This window comes from Labeo rohita, chromosome 2, assembly GCF_022985175.1.
Source record: "Labeo rohita strain BAU-BD-2019 chromosome 2, IGBB_LRoh.1.0, whole genome shotgun sequence".
Classification (NCBI taxonomy): domain Eukaryota; kingdom Metazoa; phylum Chordata; class Actinopteri; order Cypriniformes; family Cyprinidae; genus Labeo; species Labeo rohita.
Genome location: NC_066870.1, coordinates 27,883,253 through 27,903,580, shown reverse-complemented (window position 1 = coordinate 27,903,580; position 20,328 = coordinate 27,883,253). Strand labels below are relative to the sequence as shown.

The window sequence follows — 20,328 nt, the reverse complement described above, 5'->3', positions numbered from 1 at the left end:
TGTAGGGCTGCCCCCTAATAGTCGACTAACCGTTAGGACATCTAAACACTGACCTATCATTCATATATGGCTTTTCATCTGAAAGATGTAAGTAGTAGCAACTTCACATTGCTGCTCAATCTAATGTTAACCTAGAAAATGTGCGCTATTCAAGCGTTTGTGCTGAGTGTGGAAGCTGAATAGTAGTGTGCTTCCTGCATGACAGATGGATGTGCCAGTGCGGTCAATTGCTCTTAAAATACGCCGTCATTTTTGGTCATATAGATAAAAGAAATACATCTTTTGAATTTGTAAAGACTATACGTTTATTTGTGTGCACTCACAAAATCAACGAAACGTTGCGCTTTTGTAAAATAATGCAAGCGGGATGTGCTTTCTGCCGTCTGTGAACTTGAGCACATACTTTCCTTACAGACATGAAAAAAAAAAAATCTCTAGAGAGTGAAATGTCTACTTTTAAATAAACCAATTCAGATAGAAAACAAATATTCTCAGATTATGTAATCAGTATGTGGAGATGACGAGTCAGTGTCGACGACTTCATCAAGAAAACACTAGTTTATCAATAAATTATTAAAACATTGATGCAGTCTCCTTGCTGTTTTTCCCTGATACATTCATAATTATTTTAGTTGCTGGTGCACTTGTACAGTAGTGTATCCTGAATTACCTTCTATGATTTCTATCATCTCCAGTTCCAACTGGTCCTTTCCCTTACATCTAGTGGTATAATGAATTACAATTGGTCTTCGTGTTCTATTTATACTGCACATTACTATCACATTACTGTTACTTTCAGTCTATCTCTATTTGTTTTTACAAGGTTTTATGTACTATAAGCGTTATTCTTCCATTTGACCCTATTCTTTTAATTCCCATTAATCTCTGCCAGCTATGCAACAAATCAAGTTGAATTATGGGATTTGTGGCTCAAGGACACAGATTAAAAACAGGCCTACCCTCTGTGCTGATCTCACGGGAGCGCACAAGGTCACTCTTGTTGCCCACTAGGATGATGGGGGTGTGCGGCAGCGTCTCCCTCAACAGTAGGCGGAGCTGAGCGATCCGGTGGAAGCTACGCCTGTCCGTCAACGAGAACACAAGGATGCACACCTCACACTGCAGAGTAGACAGCTCCTGTCAATCAAATCAAATCCAAACACAGACACACCAATTACAGCATAACTCAACCATGAAGATTCAGTGCTTCATATACATGTTATTTATAGAGCATTAGATGATGGTAGAGGGTTTTCACAACGTCATCAATCGGCGCTCGAAACAGCGCTCATACTTTGCTGATTATTGCTGCTGAAAATAGTCAATTATTGTCATGTTTTGGGCTATACTAAACAGTCAGACTGGGAAAAATATTTGTACTAATATAGACTGCTAAAACTTATAACAAATCTAGGAGAAGAGTGCAAATTAACTGTCTGAGGAACAAAAGGCATTTGTGGTTGGTCAAAGTGAGCCAGGATTTCTAGGTCAACAATCTTGACAACATACAAGTTTGTTCTTATTTCCAGTCAGGTAGGTGAAATATTAGGCTAATATCTTAATTAATACTGCTCATACGTATCTTTACCTGTTATCTTTAGTTTGTCAAAATATTGCACCCTTACCTGATTACTAGGTCCTTCTCTATATGATTTAGCAGCTTTCACATGTTTTTTCAGCAGTTTAGACAGCATAAATTAGCAATACAAGGTACTCAGTAGTACATTAATCATGCAATCCATGCTGTTGTTTACATCTGAGTATCTCCAATTTGGCCTTGTATCTGGGTAACTGACCAAACCATGACACACGTGCAAACCCTCTATTTGTCGTCGGTACAGTAGGTCAGTAAAAGCCTGTTCACACCAAGGATAAACTATAATAGTAATGATAAAGAAAGTTTTGAAATCATTCTAATTAATGTTTCACAAAAACCCACCCCACTTTGTTACTGTTGCCATTTCTAAAAAGCCTCACATAGACAATGTTCTCACGAAGTGAAAAATACATTGTGGAGCAAAGAGGAAACTGACAATGCACCGACAGATAAAACAGAGCTGGTTACTTCAGGACTCAAATTTAGTAATTTTTAAAGAAATTCAAATTGTGGCTCTTTAATGTGTCATGACAGGCCGCTGTGGCGCCCTCAAATCAAGTGGCACGTGAACCAATAATCGCTTCCTTTTTACTAGTTATAGCACAAAATAAACATGAAACACAAGAAGGTTGCTTGTTTCAACTGCGGAAAGACGTCAATACACACAGTTTTTCAAATTCAAGTCCACTGACGTTAACCTACTCTTCTGTCTGGTTTGTTTATCAGACAAAAATGAAAGATTCTGCGTTATGATTGGTCAGATTGCCTGTCAGTCAAATTCCCTAAATAGGAAAGCCCACACCACGATGATTTTCAGAACGATTTTCTCTGGTTGATAAATAATCAAAACATTGACAGCTGATCAAAATCCACTCAACTGTAAGGAGCTCAAGCATTTAAAGCGGCAGACAACAAATGCAGCCTGCATAAACACAACAATGTATTATCATTACAGCTTTATAGTTATGGCTCTTGGTATGAATAGGCCTTAAGAGGAGGACAGTTTTCGCTTGAGTGCAGTTCAGGAGTGTTCATGTCCATGTCCATGAAAAAGAGGATTAGCGGGATTTAAGGAGGATAACCTCAAATCTACGATGGCTTTGTTGTTGTTCCATCTCACAGTTTTGCCACCGCAGAGCTCAGGTGTGTTCAAAACGACAGCAGATGCCTCATTCAAGCGTTTACCCCCCGAGAATGTCGCAGCACATCACCACAAACACTTTACAGCGGCAAAGTACAGCCACACCGGGGTCGGGCTTTCTCTGGGTGACAGCTATGACAGGGCGGCTGTCACTCCATCTGTAATGAACTGAGAGAAGAAAAGAAAATGCTTCCGTCCCCTATGGACCGCTTCCTATTTCATCTCCTAAACAGAAAGAGGAATGGATAAATAGATGGAAAGCCTGTGTCCTACATCCCTAACTCCCCAAAGGCGAATTCCAGCCCTCTGGAGAGCTGCCTAAAAAATTCACATTGCAGCCGAGCCAATTGCACTCGGCCCCGGAGCGTGAGATTCACACAGCTACAGAAACGCAGAGTTTCTCTGGAGGGGAAAGAGTCTAGTGGGGCGGAAGCGTGAGGGGAGAGGGGGGCTCGGCCACCTGCTGCAACCCCGCACAGGAAGGGCACGGGGAGGAGGTCGTCTCCTTCGAGGAGAGGACACGTATCTTGATGAGCGGTGAAGACAGCACGACACGGTCGATAGTGCTCCTTGTGATGGAAGGGCTCTCTTGGGCCGGACAGGCAAAGTAAAAGGTCTTTCCATCAGAGAAACAAGACGAAAGCGTACAGCGGTGTATCTAAATAACAACATCGAGCTCTTCCGCTGCAGCACAGGCCCATCTGTCACTGTCTGCCCTTTCGTGGCCGGATATACACACAAAATCATAGCTTTTAATAGCTCTTGAGTATACACAGGCAGGTACGCATGTGAAAATTTATAACCTGCAGTGATAATGCAACACACACCCATATCTACACTGCTCTTTAGCGCACACAAACTGAGCGATTATGGTCACGAAACACACACGTACACACAAATCCCTGCCGTGCTGTCAGCAAATATGCCTGCCAGCTTTTTTTGTCCTCGTGCAGATTTAGATTATTAAATCCAGCACTCAATAAATGCTGAAATGGTCTATATGTCATTACATATTTACCCTGTAACAGCAGGTTAATAAAATGATGCTCACTAATCCAGCTAAATGTTCAACCACACGGCGTGGCGCTTTTTGTATAAACACATTTACTGTTATGAACTCCTTGTATGTGTCAGGAAGATTCATTTTGTGTTGCAAAATGACTTAATTAAAAGGAGCGAAATAAAGCAATAAGCCATGAAGCCATGGTTTACAGTGAATTTTTAACAGCTAAGGGCGTTGTTAGGCACGACGTGAAGCTGTTATAAATTCACTGTAACCCACAGCTTCATGGGGCTTATTGCTTATAAAACAGTTATAAAACGGTTACTCCATATACATTGTTTTATTTTGTGAAACCTTACTGAGCAAATAAAGTGTAATGATATTAATACAAAAGCGGTTGCAGAGCAACACACAGATGTAAGCAAAGGTGTATGTTTGTAGAGTAATTTACAACAGCTTCAACGTGGCTCAACCAATCAAAATCAAGGACCAGGACTATCTGTTTTATAATATAATTCTAAACACCAGGATCTCACACCGAGGAGACTGTTTGAACTGATCTTGTTTAAAGCTGTAGTGTGTAATTTTCATGCAAAGTCTCACTTTAATATGCTAAGAGCATTATAAGTAAACAATCTGTAGATTGAATTTCCATTAGAGTCTAAACACTGCGGTGATATCAGTATTGCTCTGTTAGAGGTAATGGCAACATTAAGTGCCTTTAAGTGATTTCGGTCGGAGTAAAATGGACTTTCAAAACAAGATTTCTTATTTCTTTCTTCTTCAGTGCTAATTTAACATAATGAACATGCACATTCGCTGTCATTGATGCTTTATTTGTATATTTCTTCATTCTTATGCTTTCACAAAGAATGGTGGAAAATAAATATACTAAGATCGCACAAGTCTTTCTTTATATACACCAGCAAAAGCAACAGTGTTATCGCTATCTCGCTATTTTTTTATCATCCGTACATAAATTATGTACAAACTAAATGGTTCCAGATCAATATTAATTATACATCACAACTTATCATAATCAATAACAATTAATCTTTTACATGATACTCAGAAAGCATTCGCCAGACGCTTTTATCCTAAGTGACATTGCATTTGAGGTATATATTTGATTAGCCGATGCATGAACCCATGATCTGGTTGTTGCTAGGACCATACTCTACTGCTTGAGCGACAGAAACACGAGCTGAAGTAATGAGTTTGCCGATAGCAATTAAGAGTGTTCACGTGTGCTCAACTTAAGACATATGATCGTTCCGACATGACTGGAACTCACCAATAGAGCGGTTTAGTTATGACGTCAATCATGTCTCAGGTGTGCCTAGAATGTGTCTGTGAAGTTTCAGCTCAAAATACCCCACAGATCATTTATTATATAATTTTGAAAATGCCTATTTTGAGTGGATGCAGAAACACACTGTTTCCGTGCATGTCTCTTTTAATGCAAATGAGCTGCTGCTCTCCACACCCTTTTCCAGAATAGGGCTGTTTTTACAGCTCGTACTTCAGCAGTGTTGCCAGGTCTGTGGTTTTCCCATGGAATTGGGCTACTTTAACACTGTCTGTATAATATGTGGAAAACATACCACAACCGCATGGAGCAGGGAAAGCTCTGGAGTGAACTCGTCTCAGTTTTCAACATACCGGGTGAGTGCATAAAGCTGCTAGCAGGCTAATTAACATTTGTAAACATTAGCTGGTGAAATGACGACCTGTTGCGTAAGATCATGTGAGGCGCTCCTTCAGTCATGATAATCCTAATAATATCTTGTAGTGTGTGATACGCCACAATTTTCAAATCTTTGTTTAAGATTTAAGGGAAGATAATCTGCGAAGATTCTCCTTATGTGTGCGCTGCAACCAGATTTCATAATCGGTTAGGATTTTAAAAATCCTGTAGTGTGAGCCCAGCTTAAGTGACCCCAATAATGTCATATTTAGCCAGTGTTGGAGAAAGTTACTTTTAAAAGTAATGCATTCATTTTGAGGAATACTGAATCTGTTTTTGTGCGTGAGATGAATTAATGCATGTTCACATTTATTCTAAAGCTAACATCTTACTCCTGATTTCTCTCAACATGAGGACAGGAGAGCTTTTAATCAATAAATTGGGGGAAAAGTAACTGGCGGTACTTATTTGAAAAAAGTAACTTAGATATTTTCTTGTCAATTAAAAAGTAATGCGTTACTTTACTAGTTACTTGGAAACAGTAATAATATTACGTAACTTGCGTTACTTGTAATGCGTTACCCCCAACACTGTATTTAGCCCCTGAAATACAAATTTACCAAGGGAACCCTGACAAAAAAATGTGTATTTTATACCCCAGAACGCGATTTTTAATTGAAAAATCGAAACGCGATTGGACTAATTTTGAGCAGCAATTGGGCGAGTTTTGTTGTGAAAACCTGGCAACCCTGTACTTCAGATACTCCCAAAAAACATCTGCTTGGTTTTGATCATGCATTTTAAACCATATTAGTTTGAAACTCTGATATAGGGTTTTCCGAGCACAAACATCTGAAGTGAAAGCACAGAAAGCAGCTGTCACACAGCATGTGAATACTAAACGTTAAAGTTATCTTTTATGTCTTATTGCACTTAAACTGTCAAATACACACAAGTTTATGTTAAAAACACACATGAGTTTAAAAAAACAGTGAAGGTAAACAGCTGGGAAAGAAACTGCATGTTTAAATTACATGTGTGGCAACAGTACATACAGTAAATAAATCAATGAATCCACTGCCCTCTTGTCTCTGAGGCTGGGACTCTATATAGTGTTCTGTGCTCATCTGAGCAGCCAGTGACAGAACAGTTATCATGCTTTGCTCGATCTTTCACCATGGCATTAGAATTGGTACACCGTTGTCGCTTGCGAAAACAATGGCGGTGCTGTGGGTGAAAATGTGCAGATTAAGGGGCGGTAATATTATTATAAGAAGACTCTTTTTGCATCACAGGTAGAGTGAAATATAAGCAGCATGCTTGCAGAGAATGGTTTACTCCCCATAAGATTTACTGGGTTGTTCTTTTTCACATTTTTTGGGTTAGTAGATGCACAAGGGACTCGATTATGAAAAAGTCACAGGATGCTAAAAAGTTGCATAAGGACTGAAATGGTTATTTGATTTATCAAGCATGTAAAGTCACATCTTTGTATAGGAATAGTCCTTATTTAGCAAAATATGTTCAACAAAAAACTTTGGTTTAAAAGGTTTTTGTTTATGGTATGACTGTGTGTCATTTATGTTGTATAACAAAGCATTGTAAGTATCCCTAATGTAATGACCTAATTTTTTCTCATAAAACCTAAACTGCTAAAAACCCAAACGAAAATTCCAGAGGGAACTCGTGGCTCACAAGCTGTACAGCTCTACTAAAGATGAACAATCATTTGGAAATCTTTTTTGTTTTTTCACAATTCCCTTTTGTGCCACTAGTGGTACAGAAATTATCCGCTCCAGTTTTAAGATGAAATTGTTTTTCTCCATTCTGTTGTGGTTAAGCCTTTGGTTTAGAATAAAATGAGTTCGTAGGAGGTCATGAAGCAGATTAGAACATGGTCAAAACATGGCATTAAAATATCCTTCCAATCATCTCTCACCATAAACTCATTCCCAAGAACTGTGTCCCTGCTATGCTGGGTCATTTAACACAAACATACCTTCTTCCGGCCACATTTGGCACAGGAAGACAAATTACATAGAAATCAGGCCAGATCCTAGTCAGTGAGTCAATACAAAGGAAACAAAACAAAACCCCCATTTCATCAGTGTTACGGTCTTTTTTCACCTTAGACACATCTTTGAAACAAGATAAACTTGCTTGAGAAAAGAAAGTACATGAAATAAATAAAATAATAAATATTTTAAATTCATATTTTTGTGTGTGTGTGAACTTGTTTTTATATCCTTGTGGGGACCTAAACCTGAATACACACAGACTCATGGGGACTAGTGTCACTGTGGGGACCTAAATTGAGGTCCCCATGGGTACAAAAGCTTATAAATCATACAGAATGAGTTTTTTTGAGAAAGTAAAAATGCAGAAAGTTTTCTGTAAGGGTTAGGTTTAGGGGTAGGGTTAGGGTAAGGGGATAGAAAATACAGTGTGGAGAGTATAAAAACCATTGCACCTATGGAGAGTCCCCACAAGGATAATAAACAGACATGTGTGTGTGTGTATATATTAATAGAAATATCAAATGGATATTAAAATTAAAATAATTAAAATATGAAATAATGTTATATTATTAAACATGCATATAAAATATAAAAAATAAAGTAAATATTACATATTACAATATTCATATTATAACCATATAAAAACATAAAATTAAAATAAATGTTATATAATTAAATATTACATTTATTAACATTAATTGTTGTTGTTTATTTATATATTTATTTCTACTTAATTACATACTACTAATAATATTAATAGTTTTAAATGTATACAAAAAAAATATACAAATAATGAAATAAAATATGACATATTACTATATCTTATAATGTTAATAAACTATAAAAGTATATATACAAACAAAAATAGGATAACTATATAATTAAATAGGGTGACCACCTTACCACCAGCAATAGATCTGTTGTGGGGCATAGATTTTGCGGGACAATGTGGGACACGTGTGAGATAGATACATAATTTTAACATTTATATTATATTATATAATATAAATATCATTTAATCACATTAATTGTTGTTGTTTATTTACATATTTATTTCTATTTAATTATATAATAACAATATTAAATATATACTATATATATATATATATATATATATATACATACATACATACATACATACATACATACATACACATACATACACACACACACACACACACACACACACACACACACACACACATATATATATATATATATATATATATATAAATTTTAATATTTTTAGATTATATATTTCTGCTTAATTATATGCTAATATTAATAATTATTAATAATAACAATACTAACACATACATATAAAATATAAAACTAATGAAATATACAAATAAATACATATATATTATTTTACAAAAATTAAATATTACACTTTATAACATTAATTGGTGTCTACTGTATATATACACACACTCAAAAATAAATATAATTAAATATTAAAAATAATAAAATATTTGAATATTTACATACTACTATATAATTAAATATTACATTCAATAACATTAATTGTCGTTTATCTATATATTTATTTCTGTTTAATTAACAACAACAACAAAAACAACAATAATAATAATAATAATAATAAAATAATAATAAATTATATACTGCCAAAATCCAAAAACAATAATAATTTTTGAAGTTAATAAGACAAAGTATTAATGGATATGAGGAAGAGGGGTGCATAAGAGGACTAATTTGTTGCTCCGTAGGGGGGAGAGGTCGAGTCTGATAATTGGATGTTGAGACATAACCGTGTGCCGAATGTGTGCCTGTGCACTAGAATGAGGTCCACACCCCTACAGACAGTCACCACACACCATCTGTCCACACATCCCCTCCTCCCAAACATGCACGTTTGGCCCGAGAGCCCACACACAGACACACACCATCCCATCTAAAAGTGCTTTCTCAGCCGCTGAACAAGCCAATTCTGCTGCTATAAACATAATACACACATACCTCCACAGAAATAAAAGCCCGCTTACTCTGCCAAGCGCACAGACATCAAAGAATAAACATCTCCCTAATGAACGTTACACAAAGCTCACAGTCAATAACGACACTAGGGCTGAGCTGTGGCACACTGTACTTAAGCATAAGGCTCCCAGCAGTACTCTACACACTCTGTCTGAGTGAGATAAACAGACGTATACTTCACACATTTACCAAAAAAACCCTCCAAACTGCCTTGTCGGTTTTCACACACAATGGCCCCTACCCAGTAAACAAAACCCACATGAGCCGCTTAACTTCATCAATATTTCACCTCAAAGTAATCTATTAATTATAGCCAAGCTGAATAGCCCCGGCTCATTACATGCCAGACATAGACAACAAGAACTGGTAGCATCTTGTGCCATGTTCATGGCTGGCTAGAGCTAGGGCTGGTCTGGGCTATGTTTAGAACGGAAAACTAGTTCACACTGCACAATACATCTGCTTGCTATTTTCATAAAATAGGTACAGGTAAGCATTTCAATGTAGAATGTGACATGCTAACATTACCTTGTTATGTTGCATGTTTTATTTTTAAATGAATGTTAAAGTTTTCCACCACTGAAGAAAAAAAAAATGGTAATTGTGATTTTTTTTTTCCCCCTCGCAATTTGTGAGTTTACATCTCACAATTATGACTCTATTTCTCAGAACTGTGAGATATAATCTCGCAAATCTGACTCTTTTCTCAGAACTACGCCATATAAACTCACAATTGCGAGTTATAAAGTTAGAATTGCGGGATATAAACTCACAAATCAGACTTTTTTTCTCAGAATTGCATGATACAAACTTGCAATTGCAAGTTATAAAGTGAGAAATTGCCTAATTGCCTGATATAAACTCGCAATTGTGAGGTATAAAAATCAAAACTGCAAGATATAAAGTCGCAAATCTGACATTTTTCTGAGAATTATGTGATATAAACTTGCAATTGCAAGGTATAAAAATACTGTGAGATATAAACTTGTAAATCTGACTTTTTTTCTCCTAAATTGCATGATATACACTCGCAATTGCACAATATAAAATCCCAAATCGGACTTTTTTTTCTCAGAAATGTGAGATATAAACTTGCAATTGCGAGTTATAGTCAGAATTGTGAGATATAAACTCGAAAATCTGACTTTTTTTTCTCCAAATTGGCTGATATAAACTAGAAATTGCGAGGTATAAAATCAGAATTGCGAGATTTAAACTTACAAATCTTACTTTTTTCCTCAGAATTTAGTGATATTAACTGCAATTGTGAAATATAGACTTGAAAATCTGACTTTTCTCAACTGCGAGAAAAAAGTTAGAATTGTGAGAATAAAACTCGCATTTATATCTCTCAATTCTGACTTTATAACTTGCAATTGCGAATTTATATCTCACAGTTCTGAGAAAAAAAAGGCAGAATTGTGAGATAAAAAGTTGCACTACCATTTTTTTTTTTATTTTGTAGTCAGTGGTGGAAACGGACTTCCATATTAAAGAGTAAGTTCACCCACATATGACATTTCTGTTATCATTTATTCATTTACTCACCCTCAAGCTGTTCCAAAACACAGATGTGAAGCAGAACGATAACCTCAGTCAGCAAACATTTTCATTATATGGGAAAAAATGTTATGAATGAACATCTTGTTGCGCACATCTTTTAACATATTATTTGTCTCACATAAAAAAAGCCATACAGGTTTGGAACAAAATGAGGATGAGTAGAAGACTTTAAAAAATACTTTTTATTACATATAACATGGAACTATTTATATAACTATACTATATTTAAAATATACAAAATAGGTCAGACCTTCGTTCATCTTTGGAACACAAATTAAGGTATTTTTGATGAAATCCGAGAGCTTTCTGACCCTGCATAGACAGAAATGCAAAAAGTTAATTTGTGTTCTAAAGGTGAACAAAGGTCTTAGAGGTTTGGAACGACATGAGGGGAAGTAATTATTTACAGAATTTTCATTTTTGGGTGAACTATCTCTTTAAGCAGTGCTCTATTCTAAACATATCCTAACAACTCCATGCTGGAACTAACAGACACTGGAACACGGAAAAGGGAGTAGCGACGTGTGACGTAATTTCCAATCCCAGCCAACGGCAGAGAAAGCATGACGGAATACGTCCTTGTATGCGTAAGGATGTGGCTGACCATGCGTTGGCTATTTTAGGAAAGAGAATGACTTATTAAAGCCATTCTTCCCCCCGCTGTCACAAGCACTTCAAGTCTAACTGTGCTAAGCGACGCAGTCTAGACTCGGGGCACTGTGCGTGATTGTACGTTTGTGAGCATGTGCGTGTTTGCATGTGAATGAATGCCTGTGCATAATCCAGGCTCTAATTGGGCTGATGTGTCAGGTGTAGATTGGATGAACTTGGCGAATCTGCTATAGAACCAAAATAGACCTGCATCCTCTGCAGCTACTACTGATGCAGCACTGTATGAGAATGAGTTCATTCACTGTCTCTCTCCAATTCTCCATGGTTCAGTGAACAAAGTAAGTTGACAGTGAGGCTGCAGTCCACAGAGCAGACTGTAAACTTACTGCAACGTCTTCACCGCATTCGGATATGCTGACCTTGTTTCATAAGGGAAATTGCTGACCTTCACTAAATCACCTAAGACTTGTACCATCAATTAGTAATGCTTATATTTTGTCTTAAAGACAAACAAGGGAGAAATACTTATAGAGCGTTTTATATTTTATTAAGGACAAGGACAATACTGCAATTTTATTTTTAAACGCATTGTGATTCAAACCACAATTTGATAAACATTTAACATTTCATTTTGCTGCTTTCTGGATCAAAGCAAACCACAAACGGCACTGAATTATTAAATAAGCAGCTGAGTGTGCGAAACCAACGGGGTAAGCAATAACTCAATTTGGAGCAATGCTTCATGCATTTGAGTCATGTTTTCCCTGAATTCTGCTGCCAACAGATAGAGTTACTCTTAAGCAAACCGCATCTCCTGAGATGAGTTAAGTTTGCTTTTAGAGGACCGTTTGTTTGCGTGTTCGCATGCAAGCCAAAATATTTTCAAAGCTCTTGGAGAACGCTGAACAATGCAAGTGCAAATACAGCCACAAATACCTGGAGTGTGTGTAGCAGATCAGTGTCTTCTACATTTTTGTACTCCAATACCCTTTTCAGAAAGCCTTACACAACTTAAAAATGCCTTTTATTTCATAATATACTAGAGATCATTTTACTTTATCAGTAATAATGACCTTTTATTAAATAAAAATAATTGATACCGTAGGTGAAGTGCTTCAGCTTCACTTGAGCTTATTGTCTGTCACAAGATTTGACAGTTCAGGGACAATTCAGAAAAAAGTATTCTTTGTGAAAAATCTTTTTGTTTTTTACTGAAAACATATTTATAAATAAAGACGTGAAGTCATTTGGGGGGTTTGACAGAACTGAATCATCATTAAGGGTTAACAAGCCTAAAATATCTGCTGTAAACAAACCCAAAAATGATGAATTTAGTATTTTTTTTTTTATTGAAAGATATTAGGGATGCCCTGTGGAAGCCACTGAATAAAGAATAAAAAATAAAAAAAAAATGTTATTTTGACTTTTTAAATTGCATAATTCTGACTTTTTTTCTCAGAATTGTATAATACAAACTTTATAAAGTTATAAAGTCAGAATTGTGAGATATAAACTCAATATAACAAGATATTGATTCGCAATTCTGACTTTTTTTTCCAGTCAGAATTCTAGTGTCAGAATTCAAAGTCAGAATTGCAAGATATAAACTCATAAATCAGACTTTTTTCTCAGAATTGCGCTATATAAACGTACAATTGCGAGTTATAGTCTGAATTGCGAGATATAAACTCACAATTCTGACTTAACTACCAACTGCGTGTTTACAAAGTCAGAATTGTACAATTTTGAGAAAAAGTCAATAAGATATAAACTTGCAATTCTGAGAAAAATTCAGAACTGAGTTTATAACTCACAATTCTGACTTTATTTCTCAGAATTGCACGTTCATATCTCACAGTTCAGAGAAAAAAAAAGTTAGAATTGCTAGATATAAACTCACAAATCTGACTTTTTTACTCAGAATTGCATGATATAAACGTACAATATAAATATATATAAATCAGAATTGCAAAATAACTACTCACAATTAAGGTCCAATTTTGAGGGAAAAAAAGCATGTTTATATCTCACAATTCTAACTTAACTCCCAACTGAGTGTTAAAAAGTCAAAATTGCACAAGTCAATCGCAAGATATAAACTTGCAATTATGAGAAAAATTCAGAATTGTGGGTTTACATCTCGCAATTCTGACTTTATTTCTCAGAACTGCAAGTTTTTAATCTTGGAATTGCAGTTGGAATTGCCAAAAACTCTGAATTGTGAGATAAAAAGTCGCAATTACCTTTTTTTTATTTTTATTTAATGGTGGAAATGGGCTTCCATACAATACCAATACAATACATTGGAATCAAAAGTGACTAAATGCTGTACTTTTGAACTTTCTATTCATCAAAGCATCCCCCCCCCCCCCCCCAAAAAAAAGGTTTTTACAAAAATATTAAGTATCACAAACACTGATGATAATAAAAATGTTTCTTAGGCGACACATCAGCATTACAATAATTTCTGAAGGATCATGTGACACCGAAGACTTAAGTAATGATGCTGAAAATTCAGCTTTGCTATCAGAGGAATAAATTACATTTTAAAATCTATTACATTTTTATAATTTAAAATATATATTTGAGATATTTTATTATATTTTAACACTTATTAAAATAAACCCAAAATTTAAACTGTAATACTGTTTCACACTATTACAGTTTTACTGTATTTTGATCAAATAAACGCAGCCTTGGTGAGAATAAAAGACGTCTTTCAAAGAAATGTTAAAAATCCAGTAGTGTACATGTCATATTCTTTCTTTCAAAATGAACTGAATGTACTAGAGCATTAACTAAAAAAAAAATCTTGCTATTGCTACTTTAATTTTCTGACAACCTTCACTCTATTATAGTCTAGAATTTCTGTGAACAGGTTTTAACAAAGGAAACCATTAAAATCTTTCCAAGCACCACCTGCTACATATAATCCTGGACGGGATTCACTGTAGACTACAGACAAAAACAGAACACCACTAATTCATTTTGAAGTATGCCCTGCATTGCAGACAATATTTTTCTTTAATTAAATCCCAGCCTGTTGTGGTTTATTGTGCAAAGAAATATCAATTTTGACTGAATCAATTGTGCTGCTCTAACCACTACTTAAATAAATCTTAAATAACTACAATACTGACAGACTTCTACTGGACATTCATCAAGCTTCAATCCACGAGCTACAGACTGCAATCAGTGAACCATGAAGCTATAAGGGCAGCGCTGAATCTCTGCATCTGTAAAATTAAAATTAATCACTGCATAGTTTATCCGGGCTCCTTTTGTTTGCTGTAACCACCGGTAACCATGGCAACCCGGGGAACGTGCCAGGCGGGTATAGAATGCAACGCAGTGGGTGAGGTCAGAGGTCACGTGATGCGTTGTGCCACTGAGAAAGAGAGCCGGATGGTTAGAAAGAAAGAGGGATGCTTTCAAAAGAGAAAAATAGATGGAGAAAGAAAAATGATGGAATGGGGGGAGTCTGGAGATCTTCCAGCCAGTGCTTTCTCTCTCTCTCCATCTCTGCCCTGGAATTAATCCAAAACTTGCAGTCATTCTGTGATAGCAGCATCACTATTGACATTCATGCTTGCAACAAACAGCATCTGATTTAGGAGAGATCTGATGACACATAAACATCATTTGGAAAGGGAACAGACCGGTCAAAGTCAATCAGTTTCACTCAGGGATTTAAATAAATATGAATATCCAACATGGCTACATGGCTACCTTTCGGTATATGTATATATGATATGATATCACATAACATTCACAGGTGTTTGAATAATTTCTAGTCAGCTGTGACACAGAAAAGACACTCTGTGATTCATACGAAAATCACAAGCATGTGCTTATGATATCACTGTGATAGATCTGTGTGTTCCAGGCGAAATGATCATCAAATTTCAGAGTATAAACAGAGCTCTGAGTGGATGATACACCCACACTACATGCTTTGGACTGTCATACGAGCGGGTGTGAGGAAAATACATGCATCGCTCATAAAATCAAACAACATGAGAGGCTTTCAAACCGGTACTGTTCCCTAGTGAATGTCCCTTTTATGTAAGTGAAGGTCAGATGGCTTGTACCTTCTTGTATCTTTGGGAAAAGAGGAAAAGGTGATTGATAAGTGAAGAGACATGTGAGGTCAGAACAAGTAGAGAGGCATCAATCCCAGATGAAGATGAATGTAAATTATTCAATCTCACAGATGCTTCAGATGAGATGACACCATCCAGGGTCAGCAAAGACGAAAGTCTAATATTTTTAACCAAATTAGAAAGTACTAACCAATATACACTACATGATAAAAAGAATGATTTTTGGGGTCTGACCTTTTCAGAAAATCCCTAAAGCCATGTTATAGTGGAAAGCCTTCCAAGATGAGTGGATGAGAAGGTTTGGGGTTTGTAAGATTTTTAAAAAAAATTTTTTAAAGTCTCTCCTGCTCACCAAGACTCAGTTTATTTAATCAAAAATACAGTAAAAATAGTAATATTGTGAAATATTATTACAATTTGGAATAACTGTTTTCTATTTTAAATGTTTAAAAATGCAGTTTATTTCTGAGATGGCAAAGCCAAATTTGCAGCAGCCATTACTCTAGTCTTTAGTGTAACATGATCCTTTAAAAACCCATTCTAGTAGTGCTGTTTAATGTTTTTGTGGAAACCATGATACTTTTTTTAAGATTCTTAAATAGAAAGTGCAATAGAACAGCATTTAATAGAAACAGTTTTTTTTTATAACAATCCAACACTCTAAAAGTCTTTACTGTCACTTTTAATGCATCTTTGCTGAATAAAAATATTAAATTAGTAGTTCACATCTAGAATAAAAGTTTCATAATAATTTGCTCACCCCTATGTCATCAAAGATGTTCATGTCTTTCTTTCTTTCGTCAAAAAATAAATAAAGGGTTTTGAGGAAAACACTCCAGGATTTTTCTCCATATAGTGGATTTCAATGAGACCCAATTGGCTGAAGGTTCAAATTGCAGTTTCAATGCAGCTTCAAAAGGGCTCTAGCAAAATGGGCTGGGATTGTTTAGAGCCCTTTGAAGCTGCATTTAAACTACATTTTGGAGGTTCAAAATCAGGGGCACAATTGAAGTCAATTATATGAAGAAAAATCCTGAAATGTTTTCCTCAAAAGCCATAATTTCTTTACGACAGAAGACAGAAAGACATGAACATCTTGGATGACAAGGGGGTGAGTAAATTATTTGTGAATTGTTGTTCTGGAAGTGGACTTCTCCTTTAATAGCATGAAAAATTACAGTCCCTGCAAGGCATTAATGCAAATGCAGTAATCGTGACTGAAAAGCGTAATGATACACGCCACAGTGTATTGATCCATTAGATCATTTTAGATTACTCTGAAATAAGTGGCTTTTAAAATGGAAACGCAGAGGTCATAATTCACTCTGAAAAAACAAGGAAACCAGGACCTGGTTGAATTATAGAGGGTACACATAAAACGCTTGTAAAAGGATCTTTAAACCCGGCAGTTACACTCAGCAGAAATGGAACAAATTACGGGAAACTGAAAACAATTTGCCCTAAAGTAAAAGGAAACAGAAATGACAAACAACAGAGACAAACCTTAGCTGGAAGGTCAAGAGCAGATTTCGCTCATCTTTCTCTGCATCTCCTCTTTGCTGTGTTAACCTCTCTATCCTTCCCCTCTCTTTTTCTTAACAACTCTCATACGGTGAGTGCTTCTGCACAATTAATAGAACTTCACATCGAACACCTACATTTATGCAACGGTTTATGTAAATGTAGCAGTTCAGTTCAATTTATTCCAGTTACACTGTACAGTAAGGCTCATTAGTTAAAGTTACATTATTTTTATTAACTAACATTAACAAAGATTAATAGTGTAATAAATGTATTCATTGTTCATTCATGTTAATACATTGACTAATGTCAATAAATGACACCTTATTGTAAAGTGTTACCATTATTCCTTTAAAATGTGTGGGATATTACAGATATAATTCACCCCAAAATTTTGTAATAATGTGCTGAATTTTATGTCATTCCAAAACTTTTGTTTTAATTTTGTTTTTTCTACAGTGGAATGGAAACCAAAATGGTTTACTAACATTTTTCAAAACTACTTCTTTTGCATTCTGCAGAAAAAGAGAAAGGCTTACAGGTTTGGATCGACGATGAATTGAATTTTTGGAAAAACTCCTTTTAAGTGTTTTGTAATAAAATATTTAATCAGCCCGAAAGCCTTAAATTTAACTAAGGGATTGTCTCAAACAGTTCCTAGTGTTTAATTTTCCAAACACTGCAGTGAAGACATTGTAACAGAAGATTTGCATTTCCTGAAGTAAATACCAGCACTCACAAGGTTGCAAAAAAAATTATTGTACGGTAAGCTTTTTTGAAAAATGAAATGTCTCTGTCACTTTGCTGTTGTCATGACAATAAATATATATCTTGTTTTCTGTTGGGTGAACACAAGAATCAACAGCAACACATGCTGTGGTATACATACTGAAGGCAAGACCAATCACAATTTAATATGCGTATATTATGATGACATCATCACTACTGATTACATTGTGAATGCTGAACATTCTATCAATGTAAATCATTAGGGAAAATACTGTAATCTTAAATTTATAAGACGTAAAAAACATACACATGGATGAAATCATCTTAAAAATAATCATAAATTGGAGTATGTAAGCTGTTCTGGCTTAATTGCACAAGTTTAACTCAGAATATTTAAGGAACAATAATGCACTTCCACACTGCAAGCCCTGTAACAAATTCTAAAGGCCACTGAATAAAATGCAAAACAAAGAATCTAAAACAAGCAAACCTCAGTATGCTTTTATGCATTTGTTATAGTATCTGACTCACCTGTTTCCAATTGTCATATACTAAAATTGTGCTGTCCTCATCATCCACGGTCACTCGCCGCTGGTAACCCTCATCTACAACACACACAAAAACATTCTTTTAAAAACCGACACTCAAGCATAAAATGAAATTACTGGTGTTCAATTAGCATCTAATTTTATTCCTGCTGTTGAGCTGAAACTGGCAATTTCACAGGATCAAACGTATAATAACGTATCTGTGAGAAGAATACAAAAGAAGTTTTGAAAGGTAAGTTCAGAATTGGACTCGAGACAGTTGCGTAACAATTTATCCAGTGCGGAATCGATGCACAAGGACACTCAACTCAGGTAGGAGAAGAAAAAACCTGTCTGTGTGTCTGATTGGCTCTTTATCCCCTAGTAAATGACATGCTCTGTTTGTGCAGAAAGTGTCTGTGCAGAGGCAGTACTCCGCTGGTTCTCTCCCACCTCATTAAGACACAAGATGATGAAAGACCTGAAATAAGATGGATGCCTTCACGGCACCCACTCCGTTTTTTTTCCAATCAAATCCTGAGAGCCTTACACTAGTGATCTCAGGTGTCTGTGAGGTGATAAGTGTGTTTCATCCAAAGCAAATCTAAAAATAGTACAGTCCTTGGCATCCTGATGCTTGATGCTGAACATAAGAAGGGTGTACAAATATAATCTTTACCGGTTGCTTGGGTTTCAGAGTCTACAGAGAGTGATCTGTCTGAAAGTCCAGCAAGGCAAAGCGCCAGAGAGGATTTGCCCACTCCATTTTGGCCTAGAAGTACTATCCGAAGGGGTCCGTGGTACTTTTGCTGCGGCGGTTTCGGGGAAGGAGAATCTTGGATATTGCTGACGCTGATTTGCGGAGTCGCAGGCTCGTCGAGCCCCGGCGTCCAATCGTAATCCTCGGACACAGCTTCCTCTCGCCTCAGCTGATGCTTGATTGGCAGGGGGGTGCTGCCCCTGCGAAGCGGGGGCGCAGCTGATAAAGTTAAGCCATAACCCTGTGAAAACCAGAAACAAGTACAAACATACATCAGATGATATCAGAAGCAAAGACGTTCATCTGAACATCAAGAACAATGACAGTTCTTATGACATTGGGGCAGGATCATGATCCTCTGGGACTTTAAAGTGGGTCAAAACACTGAGCAGTGCATCCATTCACATAAACAAGCATCACTTGCTTTAAGGACTGGCATAAATATCCCAACAGACCAAAAATATGAGGAACGTAATGAGTTTCCTCAGGCTCAAGGCTGTTGAGGGCTTTGTCCATCTATCTCCATCAAGAAAAATCTCCAAGAGAGCTCTTAAAGTGTTTACTGTGTTTGCTCGCAAGGGCAACCGGCATCAATATTAATACGGCAATTAATCTAGCCGCAGCGCTGCAGGTGTGCTAGGGACCATGTTCGCCTGATCCGGTGTCAGACATGCAAGACACACATAGACAGCCAATTATACTAATTGAAAGGAGGTAATTAATTAATCATAGACTTTATTGTGGGACAGACAGTGAGACAATAGGATGTAGTAGTATGATGCTTGGGGTGAGGCCAGTTCTTAACAGTTACTTTAAATAATAAATAAAATCAGATTTTTAATCATGAATATTACAGTAGTATGCAAATCACTTAGCTTATAAATAGTTCCTCGAGTGTAATAAGAGGGCTTATTAAGTTACAGTGATTATAATGATCAACATAGTTATTTTTATCATCAAAAGGACACTAAACTAATAAACCCAGGATTGTCTCAGCACAGGAATGTTTTCAAACACAATCACTCCTCCAGAAACAAAGTCATTACAAAGGCTGCAGAAGAAGAGAGGGTGT

At 36.1% G+C, this 20,328-nt stretch overlaps 1 protein-coding gene across 1 annotated transcript in view; it reads right to left on the bottom strand.

Annotated features, from left to right (window-relative positions):
• rem2 (RAS (RAD and GEM)-like GTP binding 2) overlaps window positions 1-20,328 on the bottom strand; it is a 31,233-nt gene that overhangs the window by 10,507 nt on the left and 398 nt on the right. Inside the window, exons 2-4 of the mRNA XM_051135558.1 lie at window positions 19,176-19,497; window positions 18,501-18,574; window positions 960-1,137 (exon numbers count right to left, since the gene is read on the bottom strand). Coding sequence (XP_050991515.1) covers window positions 960-1,137; window positions 18,501-18,574; window positions 19,176-19,497 — 574 coding nt within the window. The remainder of the gene's footprint in view (window positions 1-959; window positions 1,138-18,500; window positions 18,575-19,175; window positions 19,498-20,328) is intronic.